The sequence below is a fragment of the Schistosoma mansoni genome, chromosome W (assembly GCF_000237925.1).
Source record: "Schistosoma mansoni strain Puerto Rico chromosome W, complete genome".
Taxonomy (NCBI): Eukaryota; Metazoa; Platyhelminthes; class Trematoda; order Strigeidida; family Schistosomatidae; genus Schistosoma; species Schistosoma mansoni.
This window is the reverse complement of record NC_031502.1, coordinates 11,911,786-11,934,018: the sequence shown is the minus strand read 5'-3', so window position 1 is coordinate 11,934,018 and position 22,233 is coordinate 11,911,786. Positions and strand designations below refer to the sequence as shown.

Below are 22,233 nucleotides of genomic sequence, written 5' to 3'. Positions count from 1 at the left end.
CGTGTCCACTGATTTCTTGAGAATGTCTAACAGCTAACTTGAAGCTGTGTAACGTACAAACTGAAATACTTGACATATAAGCCGTTCTCACTTTTCATCTTGTTGTTATGATTTTATCTGCTATGAATTGTGGTTAATACTTCATATATGAGTTGTTATGCTTGACATCACAGTAAACGTAAACTATAGAGATGAGTGAAAGTTTGTAAAATATTGGATAGTATTCGTACTTTTTTCCTATATTTACTTTTTTGTGGTCTTGTTTCTTGTTTATTTTCATCTTGAACTAGAATTAGTGCACAGGTTTCTATACTTTTCTTCGTACATAATCTCACAACTTCATTCATATTTTTTCCAGCATTACATAACTCTTTTTACTGTTTTCTTACGTGATGAATGATTTATTGTGCGTAGGGCTTAAGTTTTACTGTTGTTGGATTTGTCAACAGTAGTTATAACGCTGCTGATTCTAAAACGTTGAAAAAGGGTACATCGGCCTCACATGGTCATTATATTTTTAAATATCAATTTCCTCAGCCAAGAAAGGGAATGTTAAGGTCCATTAAAAATTCTTATATTTGCTCATCTAATTGATACGTGGTATCAAGTAGACATAAACAAGTGCCTTCAAGTCCTTCAAGGGCCTTCTTTTAAATATACCTGGAGTAATCGGCATCCACTTTAACAAACCCGACTCATATGTTAATAAGAAATTTGTTGAATTTGGCTGTCGAAATAGCTAACATTATAGTGTATTAATAATAAATTATTACTTTTTCGTTTCCCAATATCTCTCGCAAAAATAATTTCTGTTTGCCTCCTGTTGTTGGATAATGGTAACGTTTTTTAAGCTTACGTTACTGTTATTAATTTTCGACTTCTTGTCATAAATTTGTCAATTCTCTTATATCATGCAGTTTATTGATTCTATAATTGCACATTCCAATTCATTAAGATCTCTAAGTATTAATCACTTGAACACATCTTTCAATCACTGTCTTCTTTTTGGATTCAAAATACAAAATTCAATGAAGGGATTTATTTTCAGTGAACTTATTATCAAGCAATACTTTTGAATTTGTAATGTTATCTAACAGACCATCACTTGCTTGGTATTGGTTTCATTGTTATTGTTAGACGTATATTTCGGTGTAGAACCAGTTGTATGCTTTTTTGATACTAGTGTTGAAAAATTTCCAGTATTCACATCCATATCAAAAATATGTATTTTAAAAAGAACTCTGGTTTACTGAGTGAATTGTTTGTCAATCATATGAAAGATAGTTTTCAGAAATTCTTACATATACATGTACATAGTTGATGGATTGTCACTCATTGCTTTTTGTATCTTTATAAAAAAAGAGATACATAGAAATCCAGGTAATTTATGTGTTTTAGTTGTCTTTATAATTAGTGCTATGTGTGCATTATAAATTATGTCGATATGCGGCTTTTTAATGAGTTTGTTATTATCTAGACTTCATGTTATATTAAGTGATTCGTGTTCATATAGCATCTGAGTGTCATGGTCCATTCGTCGTGGGAGTACACTAACATCGTTATTACCAGCCAGTTATAGTATGAGACTCTATTTTACTCTTCTTTAAAGGAAGATCATTCCAACCAGTTGTTTTACAATGCATCTTTAGAATATCTACGCGAAATTGTTTTGAATTTCGTTTTATATACAGTCGTATTTTTCCGTAAGAAATAGCAATAGTTTATGTGAAAAATACTATTGTAAATACCTATTTAATCTGCATCCGATATTCACACTTGAAAATAGAAATGGTGTACGGTGCAAAATAACTTGAAAGCTAACGAAACGGATTAGTTCGAGTATCTGAAAGCCAGATAATATTTATTTTAGTACATTTCCCACCACCGTTCTTCAGAAATACGTATGAAGTGTAAAGTAACTTTCGAGTTTAATGTGGAATATAATTGTTGGTGACTATAGTATAGTTTGCGCATTGGTTTTGCAAGAAATAGTTACCGAAGACTTACAGGTTATACCTAGCTCTGCTTTCTAATTTACATCACGAAGGCTTGGAAATTAACGAGGTTCCACTTAGCAAACCGTCTTCGAATCGCAAATTTTAGTCTAAATATCTTGTTACTCATTGGCTTGGTAATACTACTGAACTTTCAGAATATATTTGTATACTACATTTATCAACTACAAACCAGCATTTTATTAAATCCTTTCTTAGTAGTAACTAAAATCCCATAATTATCTATCGTTCGATCAAATGTCAGTATATACTACCTGAACAGAAATGGGTTCTAACGATTGTTTCGGGGCTTACTGACACTATCACAGATCGCATGAAACACGTAAAAAAGATGTATATTGTATCTAAAGTGTTGAGAACCTATATTTATTTATCTGGTTTATGCATGAGGTTTCCAATTCTATTTTGGATCAATCAGCACTTTGGATTATATTTTTGAACGAAATGTGGATTTCTGGTATAAACTTATTTACTCTTTGAAACAAAAAATCTTAAGATTATCAAATTTGTACTCAATCAACCAAATTTCAAAATCTTATCTCTAAATCAAACCTCACTTTCAAATAATTAATCTAAATACCTTGACATCATATTTACATTTACATGAAAATAACCCTTTTAAAATAGCTTTTTTATTCTTACTATTTTATTCGAAAAATGATTACGAAAATTAAAACAACATATATAACTAAACAATATTGTTTTCAGTTAGGTCAAAACTTATACTAATATGCAGTAATATTTATATGCATATATTAAAATTATCAAACCAATCAAGGCAGGCAATAACGAAAACTGCATAACTAAACACAATAAGTAAAAAGTACAGATTGATGGTGTGATCACGGGTGTACTGAGATCGATAAGAATAACAAAGGCGTGAGTAAATGTTTCAAACTAGGAAGTTGGACGAAATGTTGAACATTATAGACATAAGAATAATCATCGTTGGAAATGTTTAAAATTGCGTGATAAGAGGTATTCAAATGATTAGGTAGTGAAGAATATGTGCAAAAAAGGGTGAGGAAAAACGAATGAACAAAGAATATGGAAAATAATAATGATAATTCTTAATAGAATTGTTTTTTAAGCCTGACCCAGTCAAGAAAGGTACAATAGTGTTACCAATCTTCCCTAAATATATAGATTAGTGTTGTGTGCTCGAACCTCCATAGCTTTCTGGGATGTGTAGGAGACGAGGCCGAGCGTAGTTGAAGACGACAAAGGTATTCGGTAAATCACCCGGAATGTTTTAGTTTTACCTGTCACATGACCACTATCAGCCAAATTTGATAAAATGAAGCTAAGTATTGTTTTCATCTGGTCTTTTTTGGGACACGCGAGGAGATGTACTCTTTCGTTGACACACTGACTAACTTGATTAGTTTTATACTTTTTAATATATGCATATAAATATTACTGTATATTAGTATAAAGCTCGATGGAGGATCTCACTGAAAACAATATCGATACGTCTTTCTAATTTTCATGATGAGAATTTTTAAAATTTCAATAGGGTTATATACTTCAGAGTGATTCTGACAGATCATCTGTCAATCCGCTCTCTTTGCAACCCCAGGGCTTTATCATAAAACGATGGTATCCTTGTTTCCCTATTGTTCTAAGTTTTATCGTGATTTGTTAGAGAAGCCTGACATTTTTTCTGGCTGTTTAATTAGTTCATCACGTAATTTTCCATTTTGAAATTATATTTAATTATGATAACCTCTAACGGGTGTTTGCTAGTGAATGTAACTAACAATTAATATAGTTTACCGATTAGCATAAAGGTGCTTGATTTTCTACCTTATATCGGTTGTTTGACCAAACTAAGGTTAGTCCTCCTTCTTTTGAGATCATTTCTTATCAGATTTTTTCGGCACATGGTGGAAATCGTTTTTCATTACATGGCAGTTAAGTGGTGAACCAAAAACTAATCCATCTCTTTACATATTTCAACAGCAAAGTTTCATGCAGGCTAAAAAATCTTTCCGTTGAATGCACATTGTTTTGACCAGTTTGATACCAGATGAATTTGTCTTCTGAATCATAATCTTTTTGGGTGTGTTTTATTCTGTTTTGTATATATAATAAAGTATTTTGTGACTTCGATTTGTAAACGTCGTGTTTACTGACTGAATGTTTTATAAGAAATAAGGCATCAGGACATTCATTTTCATCATTTGAAATTGTTATTCAGTATGATAATCCATGAAGCTTGAAGTTTATTTGATAGTGAGGATTTCAGTTACATAAGAAATAAGCGGTTATAGAAAAACATTTCTCAACATTGTTTGAACAAATCTTACTTCATCTTGTTTTTAAGATATGCAAAATATTCTCACTATAAACTTCATGAATTAAATAGACTTCAAGTAACCTATCCTATTAAATTTTCTGCATTCAGTCTGGGTCATATAACACAGTTGCTTGTAATGATGTAGAATCCTAAAGGAAACAGAATGTTTTGTTTTTTCTCCAATTTTCATAAAAAAATGTCTCCACTTTCAAAAATTCATTCTAACTAAATTATGTTATGTGCTTAGAACTGATTAAACTAAATAAGTCATAAAAATGTGATCGAGGTAAATGTAAAACCCTGTAAATTCAGTTGTTTTAGCTGTCAGTTATCTCCGGAAAATCGGTGTATTATTTTTCTCATTTTGAGTGGAAATTTAATGGTAAAATGTTTACGATTCAACTATGGTTGCACTCTTAAAGATGTACATGATAATTTTAGATAATACTTTTCAGATAACATTAGTATTCTCTTGCAAACTTTTGTGATTATTGAAACTTTTGAGATAAATTTTCCCAGTTTGATTTGTTTGAGACCAATAATTTTAATTATATACTCGGATTTTGTTTCACTTTATTTGACTACTTTAGTCAGACCGCAAGTTTCCGGACTACTCATACCTTCGAAATCTTTTGATTTTCGTAATATACAAACTTCTAAGTCGTATTTATCTACAACACCTGTTCATCGAAGAGCATCTCAGTATAATCAACAAATTCAGCATACTCAACAGGCTTACATTATGCAGCCTATACAAGAACGTGTGGCTGTCACAGATGTATGGGCTACTTGTCTTTCTATTGTATTCAACTCATCTAATTTGCCTACAAGTTGTCCCATGGCCATCAAATCTGCTTGGTCAATATTATTTCAACGAATAAATACTATTTTTCCTTTAATTGACCCAAGGCAAGTCTTTTTACTTACTTTTTTCATTTCCATTAAATCAAAGCTAGTCATTTGATTCAGGGTATTTTCTGTTTTTGTTAAGGTTTATCTTTATAGAGAGAGAAATAAAGTTGTTTCCGATGTAACGTTACTCGTCGACAGTTATTTGCTACCCGAAAACGCTACCCTAGTACTATACGACATGGTACTATTTTTATAGTTATTCTTTTCCGGAGTTTTTCTCTGTGTGCTTACGCTTTATAAAGACTTTGTCACTTTTTTATACTTCACTTGGTATATATCCTACAGATATATTTACTGAAAGCTCACTTTTTATATTTCAATTGTATCCTAGTCCAAAAATATTCGAACAGCTTTCTTTTTATTCAAGTTTACATAAACGATTGTTGCGTTGTGAACCCATTATTTTAAGAAACTTACTGTCATGAAAGATTCTATCCTTATAGGTACTGATGCCGTTTTATTTTTTAATTTTAAATATCATTTCTCGTGTAGACGGTAATTGTTCATAAATATTTTAGCGCACAAATGGCTGAAAATCGAGCATCCTCGTTACTCCGAACTGGAAGTAAAAAACCTGCGAATGAACGTGAGCAGTTCATTCCTCTTTGGCATAATTATGTCGTTGTTGGATGTTGTATAGCTCCGAGCTCTACTGGTTTACGGATTTCAAAATCTCCAGACACGCGCTATCAGCCTGGGTTTCACCTACAAAAGCATTCGCCTGACTTTCCAACAAAAGGAGATTCTAATGAGTAAGTCAATGTTTCTTCTTTCCAATATATTGGTATTACTTGTTGATGTGAACAGCGAAACAAGAAGCCTTTACAAACTACAGAAGCTATTTTGGTAACATTAAACTATACTGCCGACCTTTGAACGAATTTTAAATGACCTTGAGAAATATTAGCCAATCGGAAGACAGTTAGCATACAGTAAAAATAGATTATACAAAACCAAAGAATTAAAGTGGAAACACTTCTTTTACATGGGTCAAAAACTTCTCAAGGTCAGATATAGGTTCAGAAGTTCTAAAATCATAGTGCATACGGTACAGGAACACATCCATATGGCTCCATAGTAGTCGACCTCTGAAACCATGATAAGGTCTCAAAAATTATTTTAGCCCCGACCACATAGCTTCAATAATGTTAGTATATTGGTATGGTTTACGGGTTAGGGTTAGAGTTAAGGTGTAGGGTTTAGGGTTATGGGTGAGACTATAAGTTATGGACAACCTTTGAGCGACGCTAGAGTGACTCTGAGAGTGTCAACATAATAACTAGGACCAAATGAGGGTTATAAACCTGTGTGAAGAATTCAAATTATGATTTACAGTTCATGATTAAGGCTAGGAATTATACTTAGGGTTTTCATCACGAACTGACATCAGCTATAATGCCGAAACTCTATTTATCCAAATGGATGATTGAATTTCGCGCCAAAATCTTATGATCGCTGCTATTGTAGACGCTAAATTATCACGTCTTCCCTAAAATCCGCTGTAAACCGACCGTACGTAAGCATCAGATGCCGAACTTAGCGCCGTGACCTTGAAAACCCGCGAAAGCTTCTGATTGGCTCGGCAGTATAGTTTAATCCTACCGCTATTTTGGGGACGTTATTTCATTTAATTCAAAGCTCGTTAAACTGTAACATTTACTTTTGTCCCTAGTCTATTCTACAGATCATAAACTTTCGTTTGATTCACTGCCATAACTTTTTCTGTTCCAAAGCTATTGTAATTTAGATGTAACCTTTTGTACTCTATTTTCTACTCTAATCCCCCCAGTTTTGGACATAATTGTTTTTTTCTAATTATTGTACGTTGTGGTCGGGTCAGTCATCTATTCATTCATGTGTTCTTTTATACTTATCTGAAATCGGGTACCAGATCGGAATTTGGGATAAAGCTAGTAGTGTTCCAGTTGTCTTGTCTTCTCTCTCTCTCTCTCTCGCGTGCCTGTCAGCCAATCAGATGATAGAATAGTTTTCTTCTCTCTATCCCACTTCGAACTCACACATACTAGCCTCAACGTTAAACGAGTCAGCCTATTGAGTCAAGGTCTTAATCTACATTAGACAAGTTATCCTCGGCACGAAAGTGGGTAGACAGATCAAGGACGTAACACTTGTCAATAAATCTTATGGGTACTTTGTTAAGTTGAAAATAAACGTCATCCAGACTTGCCGACTTTAGGTATTCAAAGACTATTCGTTAAAATGTTTCTACATCAACTTATTGTAAATAATTTGTCAATTTAATAATGCAACAACTTATTTTGTTTCGTTGTCCTACATTACATTGGTACTTTTTGGTAATAACTGAATTCACTTAAGTACTAAAGTATCTTTATCTGACTCTTTGATTTTGGTAAAGCTCTTGAAAGGTAGTTTGTCTCAATTGGCTCATCATTGTCAATATCATCACATACTTTCATGTGTTTCACTTAACTACCACACGTGTCGTTCATTTTTTCTTCTATTCTTACTTCTCCCACTCCCACTTTTTTTTTAGCTATGCAGCAAGTTTTGTCTGTAAACATTCGCATCAATCTTTTAGTTATTCGAAACAGGAAAATTCCGTACATCAGATCGATAGTTTCTTCAAAACCAGTACCAAGTTAACTATCATGACTCGCTTATACAGTTTTTTTCTTTGAAAAATATTGCTTAAAATCAAGTATTTTTGTAGCTTAATTATTTAGTTTTGTCCGCGGACATTAATCTAATCGTAACATATTGAATTTAGTGTCTTTTTGAGTGATTTGCCATAATATCGGCAACAGTTTATATTTTTAATTGATTTAAATATTACAGCTATAGTTATTAACTCGTGCGTTGTCTTTTCTTAAAAAAAATGGAGTATTATTGTCTATTGATAAACTATTATTCCTAATATATATCTTTCTATTTGATAGCCGTAAACTTTACCACGGACTTGAACTGAATCTAAACTAAATATCGTAATTTTCATATGCGATAATATTCACATTTGAATTAGAGCCATTCAACTGGTCATAAAGGACTTAGGTCCTGATGCATATATATGGCTTTGCACATTGTATATCATAGTGAAAAGGAACTAATGATATATAAAATGAACGTATGGTAACAAACTGAGCATAGGAAATATTGTACTAAAACAATAAAGTGTGGGGGTTAAACATATAGAATAATAATGAGCTCAAGGTTTGGTAGGAAAACCATGAATGTATCTGTTCGACTTCAGTCGCTTCTTGCCTCGGTTGTCTAAGTTCTTTACCGATAAACTACCATTATCTCATGGATCCTAACTGAGGAATATTTACCTTCCGACACAGCTCCGATCATCAGCCCGTTCGCTTCAAGCTTTATCCTGCCTATTCTTTTTTCAGGAAGCATCGAAAAAGTCCCCCTGACAATGTTTGGAAACTCTTCTTTTAAAGAATATTCATAGCCTCATAACTATCGGATTCTCCATTTAATACTATACAGATAGCCTTAGTATTACGTACCTAGAAGTGTACAATATTTCGGAAGTATCTATCTGTGATTGAATCCTAGCAACCTACTCATACTATCCATCTTCACAGGATGTTTCACGTCCATAAGGTAATATTTAGTTGACTATTTACTCAGTAAGTGATCTTGCTTTGTTTTTTTTATTAAAGTTTTCTGAACTCTATGTTATTACTTTCAGTTGTGACAATAATCGATCTCCTACTCAATCAGATGAAGTGGTAAATCAAACGATTGATTTGAATGCTAACTCATCGTCTAATCGTCCAGTTGTATCCAATTCTTCATGCACTAATTGGTCTAATTCGCCAGATTTAAAGTATTCAACATCATTTGGAAAGGTGAACGCTAGAGATTTAATCAAGTTGTTAGTACCTTTGCTTAGATGTGAACAACCGGAAATAAGAGATTCAGCTATTGGTGGTCTTGGTCGGATAAATCCGGCTGCTTTCAGGTAATTTTCACATCATTCATTATTAAATGATGCACAATGTAAGTTTGTTTACTATTCTTACTCCCTGAATCATGCTAATTACTGAACCTACTGAATTGTTTGTTTATTACTGATTAAACTCTAAAGTTTAGTTTCCTTTACCTAATGCGGTAAAGTTATTCTATGGGAATGAATTAAAGGTAATTATCGATTTAATGCGTTTTGAAATGTTCAAAGTTAACCTTAAAACATTGTTAGTTAATTCTGTGAGTTCGTTTATGAAGAGACAATAGTAGGGAATCGACACCCAGCAATATACCAAACTGATCTAACTGAAAGTTTTGGAGAGATAAAAACTTGTTATGATCAGACTTGTTCAACAATTGGATTGTATAACTAACCATCAGTTTTAAAACTTTAACCATCTTTTATCTATCTTATCATTTCTTTTGAAAAAGTGGCTTACACTGAGTCACGAGACGTCATAAAATTTAAACGTTAATTTTTCTACCCATTGGGATATTACAGTTATATTATTTCTATTAATTTCCTTTGTTGTGTTTGCCAATGACTTTATCGACTAATTATTCTGAATTATGTGTCATTCACTTATATATTTCATTGTGGAAATTAAAAATTACCATTGTCTCATCATTAGAATTGCTACATTTTTACATCAAATTTGCAATTCGGCAATAGTCTTAAGCTGTTTGGATTAATTAGTAGTGTTGTGTATTTTGAATAATCTATTGATGCCAGTTGAATGAAAGATCAATCATCTTAATTTGGGTTTCTTTCTTAATTCAAGTAATCCATGTATTTAACTTCTTTATTCATCGAGGCGTTTACGTTTTTCGGCTTAATGACTTTAGAGATGTCCTTGAAGACTTGCAACCATTGCTAAAAGAATCTTTCGATCGAAAACAAGAGAATTTACGCCGTCGACGTCGACGTGATGGTTTACGATCTGCTTTAGTCAAAACTCTTTCTCTTATGGCACAGACTGGTGTATTTGCATATCCGTGAGTAATTCATTATGTAAACTTATATTGTAATTTTATTATCGATTTTGTAAATTTCCAGTGAACTAGTTGAGCTAATGGCCTAATAATGATAACAGTAATGATAATAATGATGGTAATTTTCATCACGTTTTGACATTCCATCCGACCGCATTAATCCGACATTCAAAACTAGATACTGTAATTTTGTGATCGACAAACAGTTAACGGGTTTGCTTCGTAATATTGGATAACCATCCATTCTACTGATAACATTTTACACCTGAAACTTTGCGAATTCCATATCGAAGCTTATCACTTGATTATCATTGATTTATTACTCGATGAATTAGTTCCGAAAGATTGAAAACAGTATTTATTTTAGATGAATCTTTCACTTTATCTCAAAATTAATTATAATCAAGATATTATGCTTTCCTAACAGTCTTTTGAATATTCATTGATGTGGTTCTGTGAGTTCACCACTTTCGTCTTTTTAAACGAACTGTTTGGATAGATTCATCTCATATCAAAATGCTGCGCTAAGCCTGATTGGTTGAATATTTGACATTAAATCGGATAGTCTATTGATTTAAAACTGCTTATGGATTATTTTATTTTCGATAATTTATTGTTTTTCTGCTTCTGTGTAGTGAATCAAATATAGTCACACCTCAAGGGTCTTTAATTTGTCAACTTCTTGATTACATGGATGGAATGAGAGGTTATTTGGAATCAGTTTCAGACCAGTTATTAAGTCCAATCAATTATACGCATCAGTTATGTACATCGTTAAATCTGTTAGTTCCTATACCGTCTGGTTCTACTTCTCAACAAGTTACTGCCGTTGGAAGTATTTCAAGCAATCATCAAGGGGGTGGATCTATTAGCGCTAATTCTGTAATTGCTTCTTTATCTACTCCTACAACTACTGGACCTTCATTAACTAGTTATTCGTCTGAATTTTATTTATTGGGTGAAATTCGCTTGCATTTTTGTATTTTTATTAAAGAGCTAATTCGACGTTTACCAAGTAAGCAGTTGTTTTATAAAGTAAAAAAGCTTTTATTGATATCTCTTATTTATACATATATGTTAGGCTGTATGTTGGATATATGAAATCACTAGCCTAGCATTGCATATTTACACGAACTTTCCTCAAAGCATGGGTGAATATTTTCATGAAAAAGTTGACTTCGAATATGCAAAAAACATTTGATATAAAATTATATTTTTAAAGGCATATCAACAATTGTGATGAGGCTGTTCCAAAGTTTCTCTGTACCATATGTTACAGGCTTCTTTTTGAAGATAATGAAAGCCGAAACTTTGAAAGATCAGTAAGGTCAGAAACGTTTGTACACTAAGTGATATTTTGTTTATGTTCAGATATTGGTTTTTTATTGGTAAGTGTGATTCGCTTGATATAAAGTGTGTAGGTAACGAAAGGGAAATCATTATCCTCCAAACAATTACTGCGGTACGTTTGAAATTCGCGTTACGATTACACGGTGTCTATTATAAGGTGTTTATATATCGTTGAATCCTAGTGTATATCTGACAAATAAACGAGCTCGGAAAAGTCTTAATTCTTCAGATAATAACACTTCTGTTATTACCTATACCCCATTCTCTGCAACTCCTTTTGACTTAGGTAATGTTGGGGCTGGACTTACACCACACCTGCTGCTCGATGACTCAGTCTCTAATTTAATAATGAGTTCTACCTCAAGATAAAAAAGTATCGATAATATTAAGGGTGAATTAGACACTATCTATAAGCAATTAAGCGGCATGCGTTCTAAAGTGTGGTTACTTGCGCGCTCTTTATCAAAGCATGATGATCTTAAGCAAGCACCAAAGAAACTATCACCCTTTAAACTGCTATTATCGAAGGATGTTGTTCGTGCGGAACTTGAAGACATTATCAAAGTAAAGTTTGTTATTGATTTTATCGCTAGCGAAGTTACTAAGCGAATAATCTCTCAAAATAACGTGATTATCTATAACATACCTGACAATATCGCCATTAAATCTGTAAGGATTTCGATATTAAAGGCAGCTAACCTTCAAGACAGTCCATGCCAATGTATTCGACTTAATAAAAATCACCTGAAATACTCGTGCTTTATCTTGTTTAGATTCGATTCCCATAAAGGCTCTCTACTCGAACACAACTGGTCGGGTTAGAGCCTATGGCCAACTGTCATCAGAATTGATTACCTCAAGTGGTGTTCGTCAGGGCTGTCCACTCTCCTCATTCTTGTTTAACTTTGTCGTTAACATGCTTTTGGAGATAACGCTTTCATCATTTAAATCTCCAGGAGTTGAACTTTTACTGGGAGACTCACTTGTTGACTTAGAATACGCCGATGATATAGTTCTATTTGGTGAAGACGCTGACGAAATGCAGTCTTCTGACCACCATAAGCAACTATGCAGGCATGTTCGGGATGCGATTCTCCCCCTCGAAGTGCGAAATGTTACTTCAGGATTGGGTTGCATCGACACCTGAACTAATGATAGGGAGTGAAGTAGTTGAGCGTGTTGACCGCTTCACTTATCTTGCGAGTCTCATCAGCCCTTGTGGTCTGGTGTGTGACGAAATCTCAGCACGGATACAGAAGGCTCGTCTAGCTTTTTCCAACTTGCGTCATTTGTGGCGTAGGCGAGATATCCACCTAGCAACCAAAGGACGGGTTTACTGTGCAGAAGTTTGTTCCGTCCTACGTTATGGCAGTGAAACATGGCCGATAAGAGTAGAGGATATTAGTAGGCTGCTAGTATTCGATCATAGGTATCTTCGAAGCATTGCTCGTATATCCTGGGACCACCGAGTAAGTAATGTAGTTGTTAGAAAACGGGTACTAGTTAAGGATGGAAAATCGATTGATGAAGTAGTGAGACTTCATCAGTTGAGATGACTGGGACAGGTGTTACGTATGCCCAACCACCGACTGCCCCGACGAGCGATGTTTTATGGTGTAGAAGTGGGTTGGAAGAAAGCTAGGGACGGCCAGACCAAAACATAGCACAAATCCATGAAGTCACTGACAAGTGGACTGAGACATGTTGGTAGGTGTAGACTACCTGATTGGGATGCGCGAGATGATAGCATTCAATGGTTAGAGACCTTGAATGACATGGCTGAAAATCGTTTGCAATGGCGAAGGTGCATCCACTCTTTGTGTTCTACCAAATTCTAATCTTCTGAATTCTCCATGTCTCTATCTTTTTTCTCTTTCCAAATTTATTTCACTGTATTATACTCCTTTAATATTATCTTTAAACCCTAATCTTTCACATAATGCTTATACTCTTACTACCTCTACCACTATGGGATTTGAATCGACAACTGCATCTCTGTGCTAATGTGGTATGGCAACTCGAACTGATGTACGTACGAAGTTCTACGTTGTGACTGACTGACTGGCTATTAGCTGAACAGTTGAAAGAATCTGAACGGCTAATCTGCGCGCTTACGAAGTTTAGGAACTCTCGTATATTCTCTAATGAGACAGCCAACCAAAGACTTACTCAAAAGCGTACCGTAAACAGAAATAACGATGCTGAGATCACAGCAAATCTTGTTGCCTCAGCAGCTGGACCCACCGATGCAGTTAACCTGTCTCATGTTAGCCAACACTCTGATTAACCAATTAAGAGTGTTAATTTGCCTTTTATGCCTGTAATGACCTCGGATAACCAATGTATATCTAATGGAGAGACTAATCCGGGATTTTCAGAGTAACATTAGGAGCCCATAACCAAATACCCAGTTCTAATGTGAAGGCTCTTAACACTGTTAAGATTAAAAAGTCTATACCAGGTTAGAAGAAAGTATATACAGAACCTTCTGGTTCCAGACCTAATGCTGAAAATATCACGATGGCCCTACTGAACAAAAATTTACTTTACTAATCGTAGGGAAGGTTATAAGGGCACAGTTCGTTCAAACGTCGCACAAGACGGCCATTACAACTATTGTGTAAGCAGGCCTAATATTAGACAGACTGCAGTGAACTAACGTGCCCCATGGTTACCCTCAAACGTTTTAAATATTAGACCTGTAAGATGTAACTTTTCTCATGACTTTCCCAATGGGTAAAATTGACTACTAGGTTATGCACCATCAACTCAACCCAAGCTAGCAGGTGCCTGTCTTTACTGTCTGCCAAGTCAAGTTCAACAAAATCATCCACCTAATCAAAATAATGATTTTTTTCTGGCCTTTAGAAATCCCTGGTTCCACTAGCACTACAGCTTGTTCAAACCATAGCCCATACGATCAGTCAAACATATAAGATCATAGTCCAGGCAAATCTAGAACACACCATCTATAGGGAAGCTCTCGGTTTTTTCACACTCCATACTCCATTTTTAAACTTATTACTTACCAATGCACCTTCACTTCTGCACAAAATTACAGCCTTGAAAACCTTAGCTTTTCTAGCCAAGCCTTCTTTCATACTTATCACTGAAACATGATGCTGTCATGCAGTATCCGATTCAGAATTAAATATCTAGAAATACCGACTCCATTGCTGTGACAGAAAAACTAAGCGAGATGGTTGTCTTATATATGCCTTGTATACTCTAACAACTAATAAAGTTGAAGACAGTGTCTTGAATAGTTTACCGGAATCGGTCTGGATATCAATCAACACCCTGAATCATAGTCTACTCCTAGGATGTATATACAGAGCTCCTGATAGTTCGGATAATGCGAATGATCTTATTATCAATGCATTTATACATGCATCTGCTCTAAACTTCAAAGTTAAGGTTATCACTGGAGATTTCATTTATCCTGGGATTAACTGGAGTACCGGTAGTTGTCAGTCATGTAATGATGAATTTTTGGCAATCCTTAACCTACACTGCTGGTCACAGTTGGTTCGTACCCCAACAAGGGGTGATAAAATATTTGATCTAATATTTAGTAGAGATGTCATCCCACTATATGTACAAGTATATACAACAAATTTTAAAACAGTGACCATAAGATAGCAGTTTGTGCACTCCCTATCTATCCTTCTTATAACTGACCCATTCAAAAAACCTGCCAATATAGTCTATCCACAGTCTATCCGTAAGATTAAATCACTCCCATTCTTTGTTCGTTGTAATAATGCTTACTGCTCCTCTGAGAATGCATTAAATGTCCTAGCACCTATGAGTGTATCTTATTCCACAAATGAGATTATAAGAACTTTAAATGTTTAGCCATTCTTATTACCAGGTAAAACCCATCTGCTTGTTGTTACTTTACGTTAACACTGTCCCTAGCAACCTTAACTTATTTGAATAATATCTAACATGAACAATAAGCTTATCACTGAGTCACATGACACATGCACTATCGTAGACCTGACGGACATAATTTGGTAATCAGTGTTTTGTTGTTCCGTGCTCTGTTTTAATTTTACTTTCTCAAGTTGTAGGCAATTGTCAACAATTCGTCCTGGCACAGGAAATGACCCTAAATACACCGTTCGTAAATGAACAGGCTATCCACTTAAGAAAAAATTAAAAGTTCCCTGCTGATGCATTTCATTGCTGTAATACATGTCATAAATGTACTACCTAAACAATTACTAAACTAGCAAACTTAGAACAATCTTATATCACATGTTTGTTCTCTACCTCTTATGTTACTATTTATATCAAATTTATCATGCCTGTAAACTGGCGTGAATTCTGTTATTATTGTTTTCAGAATATATTATTATTTATTAATTATATCAACAGTGACGAGTTAGTTCCTATTCTTTTTGGAATCATCATGGATATATGAATCTTCATCGACTGATGTAACTATGGCGTTTTTAACGTATAATTAACCATCACCTACGTCAACTGGTGATGCTTCCTACTATAGGAGTAAGTTGGAAGAAGGTCCGTGGCCGCTAAATTAAGATGTGGAGTTGGTCTTTGAAATCATTAACTGTTCAACGGAACCGTATCGATGGATACAAACTGTCTGGTTAATGTCCGTTCGATAGCCGCGATCATTAGTTTTAGACTTGGTTGAGAATAGGTCTCACTGAGGTTGATACATTTACCCTTTATCTCATTCTATATTTTGAGTCCCAGTATTCCTTCCTCCATACCTTCTGACTTTTTGAACCGTATTCCTTTTGTTTAATCTTAGTGTTTAGGATTCCTTATCATTGTCAAGTTTTTATTTTTCCAATAAGAGGTTATCTTTTTTAACTGTTCTATTCAAGTGATCATAGTAATCATATTTAAATATTTATTATTCATAGTTATTCCTATTGTATTTATCACTCGTTTTTTTAATCCAAATTTTTACTCATTACTTCTTTCTATTATGTAGAACAGAGTCGCACAGCTTTATTGCCTCCAACATTAAGGCATCAATTATTCATTTTGTTGTCTCACTGGAGTGCCCATTTTGATCATATCATGGGGACGTAGTAAGTTTGTTTCTGTTTCCCATTTATGCATCCATGAAATTCATTTTCTTTCGAATATGTATATGCAGTAGTGAGTCTTCACTATTGACAACTTCGTTCTAACTGCAACTATGGAGTTTATTCACTTGATTTTTATCTATTGGATTGTTAGTTTAAACTCAGCTCCTTTGATTTAGACAACTCGGTAATATCTGTAACTTTTCCATTGCAGATGTTTCACTCTCAACATAGTACATGGATCTACAGTTAGTTATTAGATCAGGTTGTAAATAATTGTTAAACAGATATATGGATAGACACCTTTCTCACTTATCGGCATGCATTATTCAATGAACTGATGAAAGACATGTCATACATCTTTAATTCTACACCAAAGCTCATAGCTAAGTTTCTTGATTTTGACTGGTTTGGCCCTGTACTATGCTTTCATCGATTATCACTCAGTTGTTCTTCCAATAGCCATAGGTCTGAATCATCATTTTCTATGATGAATTTCATTAGACTTCGTTAAAATCAGTATGATATTAATGTTATTAGGGGTGTTCAAAATAGTCCCTTTGGTAAATCTGGATAATAAAAGGAGTCTAACAGAACTACGTAATATATTAGCGTTACATATTTCGAACAATTTAATCACATGTTTACTTGTTAAGGGATTTATGTATCGTCTTTATTTTTCGTATATAAATGTTTTAAGAAGTTAATGTGTAATCAGATTCTAAGAGACTTTGTTTTCTCTTTATATTACCATATATTTTTCCCAACAGTTTTTGGAATAAATATTTTGATGTTCAGATTTCAGTTTAATACATACTTATTCACCAAACGTTTGCTTATTTTCAGCTTAGGGTCTGAAGGCCCAGTGCTTACTGAATCTTATTCTTTAGATTCGAATGAAAATATAGTCGGACAACCATCTAGTCTAAATGGGATAGTTGGTTTTTCTCCATCAAATGAAATACCTTACGGAATTTTCGGGATTCACCACCAGTTATCAAATGATAATTTCCTGCAATCTCTCAATAGTCTGGGTGTTAACAGTGCTCCATCTTCTGGTTCTATAGAATGTAATGCCAATATGAGTGTTTCATCAGGCCAAACCAGCCAGAGTCCTACAATTCAACAGAAAACATGTGAAGGCGAACAAATTGATAGGATTGAATCTGTGGAATATTGTTTATGGATTGATTTAATATGGTTATCAAATCAAGCTATGGCAGCTTTGGTATGTTGTGGGGCAATATTTGATCGTTCTGCTTTGCTACCACAAGACAGTGGAAAATTAAACCAGATAATCCTAGGCGTGGGTTCGGATGCATCATCTTTTCCTGGTCCAGAACGTTTGAATAGTGGTTCAGGTTCAAATGTTCGCACTCCTAGTTCTGGATATGTGCTTCGTTGGATTTCTGGACTTCTTGTTGCACGTGATACTGCTCTCAGTTCAAGTCCGTGGCTATGGTTTTGTCCCATTACAGGACGCGGTCTTTTGCATAGTACTTTAACTCCTGGAGGCGCATCATTGTGTGGCAACAGTCATACACGCTCTCGCACAATAGCAGCAGGTGGTGGTCGCCGATTAGATTCTGTATGTTGTATTCTTTGGTACTGTCAAACAGATTTTTTCGTATTGATTTTCTTACATAGGCTGAGAATGAGGGATTCCTTTTATATATATTTTTAGGACGTTTCTAACACAAAACGTTTATTTTCAACCTATTCCAAAGATCTTTATGCTTAAAAAATTATCGTGCTCTTACCAGTCACTAACTTTGAGAGTTCATCTCTGAAGTCTGGTGAGAAGTCGAAACTATTGAAGTTCATCCTTGTTTAGTGCAAGATGCATATCACCAGTGACAGTTAATAATTGCATATTATCACGAATAGGTTGGATATAAAAACACAAATCATTGTACGCTAAATCAATCGGCTGAAGATCAAGTCCTGATTAAGAAATCTTGGGTTCGATTCCTGATGGGGTCGTGGGTACACACTGATAGGGATCGTATACTAGGACGAGGCAACTATTAAGTACTTCCTGGTTTTAAATGATTTTATAACTAAAGTCATTATGTGTTTTATAACTAAAGTATGCAATAATCTCCATCATTACCTTTATGAGGTTTGTTTGGTTTCGTTAAGGCAAAGTGTAAAACACATCCATATTAGAATTCAAAACTGGAGTTTATGATAGTCTCTTCTAGGTGACCTGAAAATTGATCTAGGAAAACTCTACCAATTAGGATCTCATTTCACGTAAATTATTTCGTCTTATAAGCAGGGGAATATCAGTATAAGGTAGTTTGGTTCTGTAGTCAGATATTTTTATTTCTATTCAAATTAGCTTTAAAATTAATGTATTAAATGAAATTATGATAAATAGTTGGGTTGAAATTAATTAAGATATATGTTGTGTCTATCAAATACGTAATCTTCTTAATTGGAAACTAAATGATGGCAGATGCTTTAGCACTGAATACCTTTTATTTTCCATATTTTGTTTCAGCTACTTCGACAACTAGGTGAAGAAACTTTAGTCCTTATGTTGGATTTCAACTCTGACAATACATGCCTCTTCAACTGGGTAATTGATCAGTGTTATACTGCATCAAATATATCACTGTCCACAGCATGTTTTGAATGCATTTGTCTCACAATGAGCAATATGTACGTAAATATTCTTTTTTATCCATTTAATTGATGATATATATATATATATATATATATATATATATATATATATATATATATGTACTGCAGGAGTGATTATATAATACTCAGTAGTCGAATAATGTGCCTCATTCACTGGTCAATATTTAATCGTAATATGTTTACTTTAGGATGAAAGTGTATTTTCATCAAATATCAATAGGGTAGATAGCTCAGTTCTGTGTCTTTGTATAGTTTGTTTCCTATGAATAGTCGTGGTCACTTACGTATATAATGATGCGTGTTTCCCCTCGTAGGGGAACATAGGTCGCCTACCAGGATTCTTCGTCGAATTCTGTTCTGGACAATCTTTTCCAGTTTCTATTCATTGTTTTAGCAAGTTTTTTTCTACGGGATGGGGTTGCTGACCTCATGTTCAACCCTCATCCTTTATTCAATCAGTCAGTCAGTTACAACGTAGAACCAGGCACATATATGCATCGGTACAAGTTGCCATACCTCACTCATTAGCACAACAAGATAAACACCGAATTCATAGAAGTAGTTAATTTAGTGATGGTATTATGTAAAAAAGGTTGTATATAAGGATATAGTATAGGAAGCAAGACAGATATGAAGCAGTTTTAATCTCAAGGTTTAAGGGAAGATAAAGAGTGTATACACCTGCGCTATTGTGATCGATTCTGAGCCATGTCACTTAAAGTCTCCAACCATTATTTACTATAGTCGCGCGGACCCCAACCAAGTAGTCTGCATCTACCAACATGGCTCAAACTAGAAGTTAGGGACTTCAAGCACTGATGCCATGTTTTGGTTTGGCCGCCCCTAACTCTCTTCCAACCATCCCCTACACTAGTCAGCATAGCGCGTCGTGGTAATCGGTGTTCAGGCATACGTAACACATGGCCTAACCATCTCAGTCGATGAAGATTCATGACCTCATCAACTGATTTATCATCATTCTCTAATACCCTGTGTCTAACCTCACAATTACTTACCCGGTTATCCCAGCAGATGCGAGCAATATTTCTAAGGCATCTGTGGTTAAATACTAGTAACTTACGAGTATCTTCTACTCTTAATGGCCATGTTTCACAGCCGTAAAGTAGAACAGAGCGAACTGCTGCGCAGTATACTCGTCCCTTAATTGATAGACGGATATCTCGCCTTTGCCATTGGTGACGTAAGTTGTCAAAAGCCAAACGAGCTTTTTGGATCTGTGCTGAGATTTCGTCAAATATCAACCCATTGGAGCTTATAAGACTTCCAAAATAGGTGAAGTTGTCGACGCGTTCGACTACTTCGCTCCCTATCCTTAGTTCAGGTATCGACGCAGGCCAGTCATGGAGTAACAATTTACATTTAGATGGGGAGAAACGCATCCCAAACACCCTGGCATTACTACTCAGTTCTAACAGAAGGTTTGGAACCATCGGTTACTGTAGAAGAGCTGCAGGCAGAGTTAGTCGTGATCACTAGCTTACCATACATTTAAGATATCCTTTGGATTGTAGATACTTTCAACTTTTATTCTCAATTTATAGTTGGTTCACGATTCATTATTTGACGTTCTTATTTTTCGTTATCACTCGTTTTTGTAATTATTCTCTTTCTTTTCCACAAAGGCCAAATTTCGCTTGTGATTTTATTGCTATGATTACTTTGTGCTTCGTTTTTATTAATCATCCTTCAAGATTTCTCTCTGACAGAGCTTTCTATTTACTGCGAATTCTTTACCAGCGTTTCATCATAGAAGTACGTCAATTCTAATTCTGATTTATATCAGTTATTTATTCACCATAATTTTATTCTTCAATAGGCTTATGAAGTCAGATTAATCCTTTGATTAACCTTCTCGATTTTAAAAATAGGGTATTTCAGGTAATCAAAGTTATATTTCACATTAATACATAAGTAAATAAGAGTTATATTTACAGAACAAAATGAATTCATCATATTTCCCGGCTTTCTGTCGTCTCCAAACACCTCGAAGTCAAGCGTATTAGTATTATCATAAGCTGAGTTTCGTGTACTTTTCTGAATAAAATTGAGTTTGAAACAACACAGGAAAGCGTGAAAAACATGATGTGTATAAAAAATGTGTAACAAAACTTTTAAGAACGATTAATAATTATTTGTGGAAAATGATGTCATGTAAAGAAGGGAGTGATATAATAAATGGGCTAGGCGTTACTCGGACCGTTTTCATTTCTATCATTTTAGCAGCAAATATAGTTGAGTGAAAATACCATTTAACATAACCAAAAGAACTATCCAGGAAAGAATGACACATTTCGAAATGTGTCCAATGAAAAACCGATATCCAAATAAATTTCCTATACAGTACGGAGAAACTTTTATCAAGAAATAACACATTATCTTTTCAACCATCTCTATATGTATTCTTTTATGTTTAATAGCCTGGCGAAATTCTATTCAAACAAGCACATCCAACAGAAATTGATAAATCATTCGTTCCCAACGAAGCAGCTAATTCTCAATCATCCCCAAATTTGTGCATACCAGGGGGTTGTGACTGTTCTCAGTTGTGTAAATACTTGCAAATAAATAAACTATTTTACCATTCTTTTAACCGTTGGTCTCCTTGTGAAGTTGTGAGACAGTTTTCCGCTCAACATCCTGAATTTACGCTCACTATTTTTTCGGGTTAGTATTATGTATACTCTTTTTTTGTCTTGTAATTTTATATTTTCTGTATAATTTTACACAAACCAAAAATGATCGTATGTTAATCAATTCTAGTTCTAAACCTTGGTGTCATGTACAGTTTTAACAGTGCAGACTAGAATTTGTAATAAATTTCACCAACAAAAGGACGATCAAATTACAAATCAATTTGTTTCAGATGAAAAAGTTGAAAGCAAGCGAAATATGAAGCCCATTGAATTTAAATTATTGACTAATGACACAAAATAATCTAAGTGTGAAGCTCATCAAAGGGAGCTTG

At 34.4% G+C, this 22,233-nt stretch overlaps 1 protein-coding gene across 1 annotated transcript in view; it reads left to right on the top strand.

Moving 5' to 3' along the window:
- Nucleotides 1-22,233, top strand: part of Smp_141860 (putative heat containing protein) — a gene marked incomplete at its 5' end in the record, with an annotated part of 84,553 nt that overhangs the window by 17,021 nt on the left and 45,299 nt on the right. Inside the window, 9 exons of the mRNA XM_018788550.1 lie at nucleotides 4,905-5,223; nucleotides 5,745-5,978; nucleotides 8,906-9,178; nucleotides 10,030-10,179; nucleotides 10,812-11,191; nucleotides 16,499-16,598; nucleotides 17,442-18,183; nucleotides 19,102-19,179; nucleotides 21,686-21,932. Coding sequence (XP_018654082.1) covers nucleotides 4,905-5,223; nucleotides 5,745-5,978; nucleotides 8,906-9,178; nucleotides 10,030-10,179; nucleotides 10,812-11,191; nucleotides 16,499-16,598; nucleotides 17,442-18,183; nucleotides 19,102-19,179; nucleotides 21,686-21,932 — 2,523 coding nt within the window. The remainder of the gene's footprint in view (nucleotides 1-4,904; nucleotides 5,224-5,744; nucleotides 5,979-8,905; nucleotides 9,179-10,029; nucleotides 10,180-10,811; nucleotides 11,192-16,498; nucleotides 16,599-17,441; nucleotides 18,184-19,101; nucleotides 19,180-21,685; nucleotides 21,933-22,233) is intronic.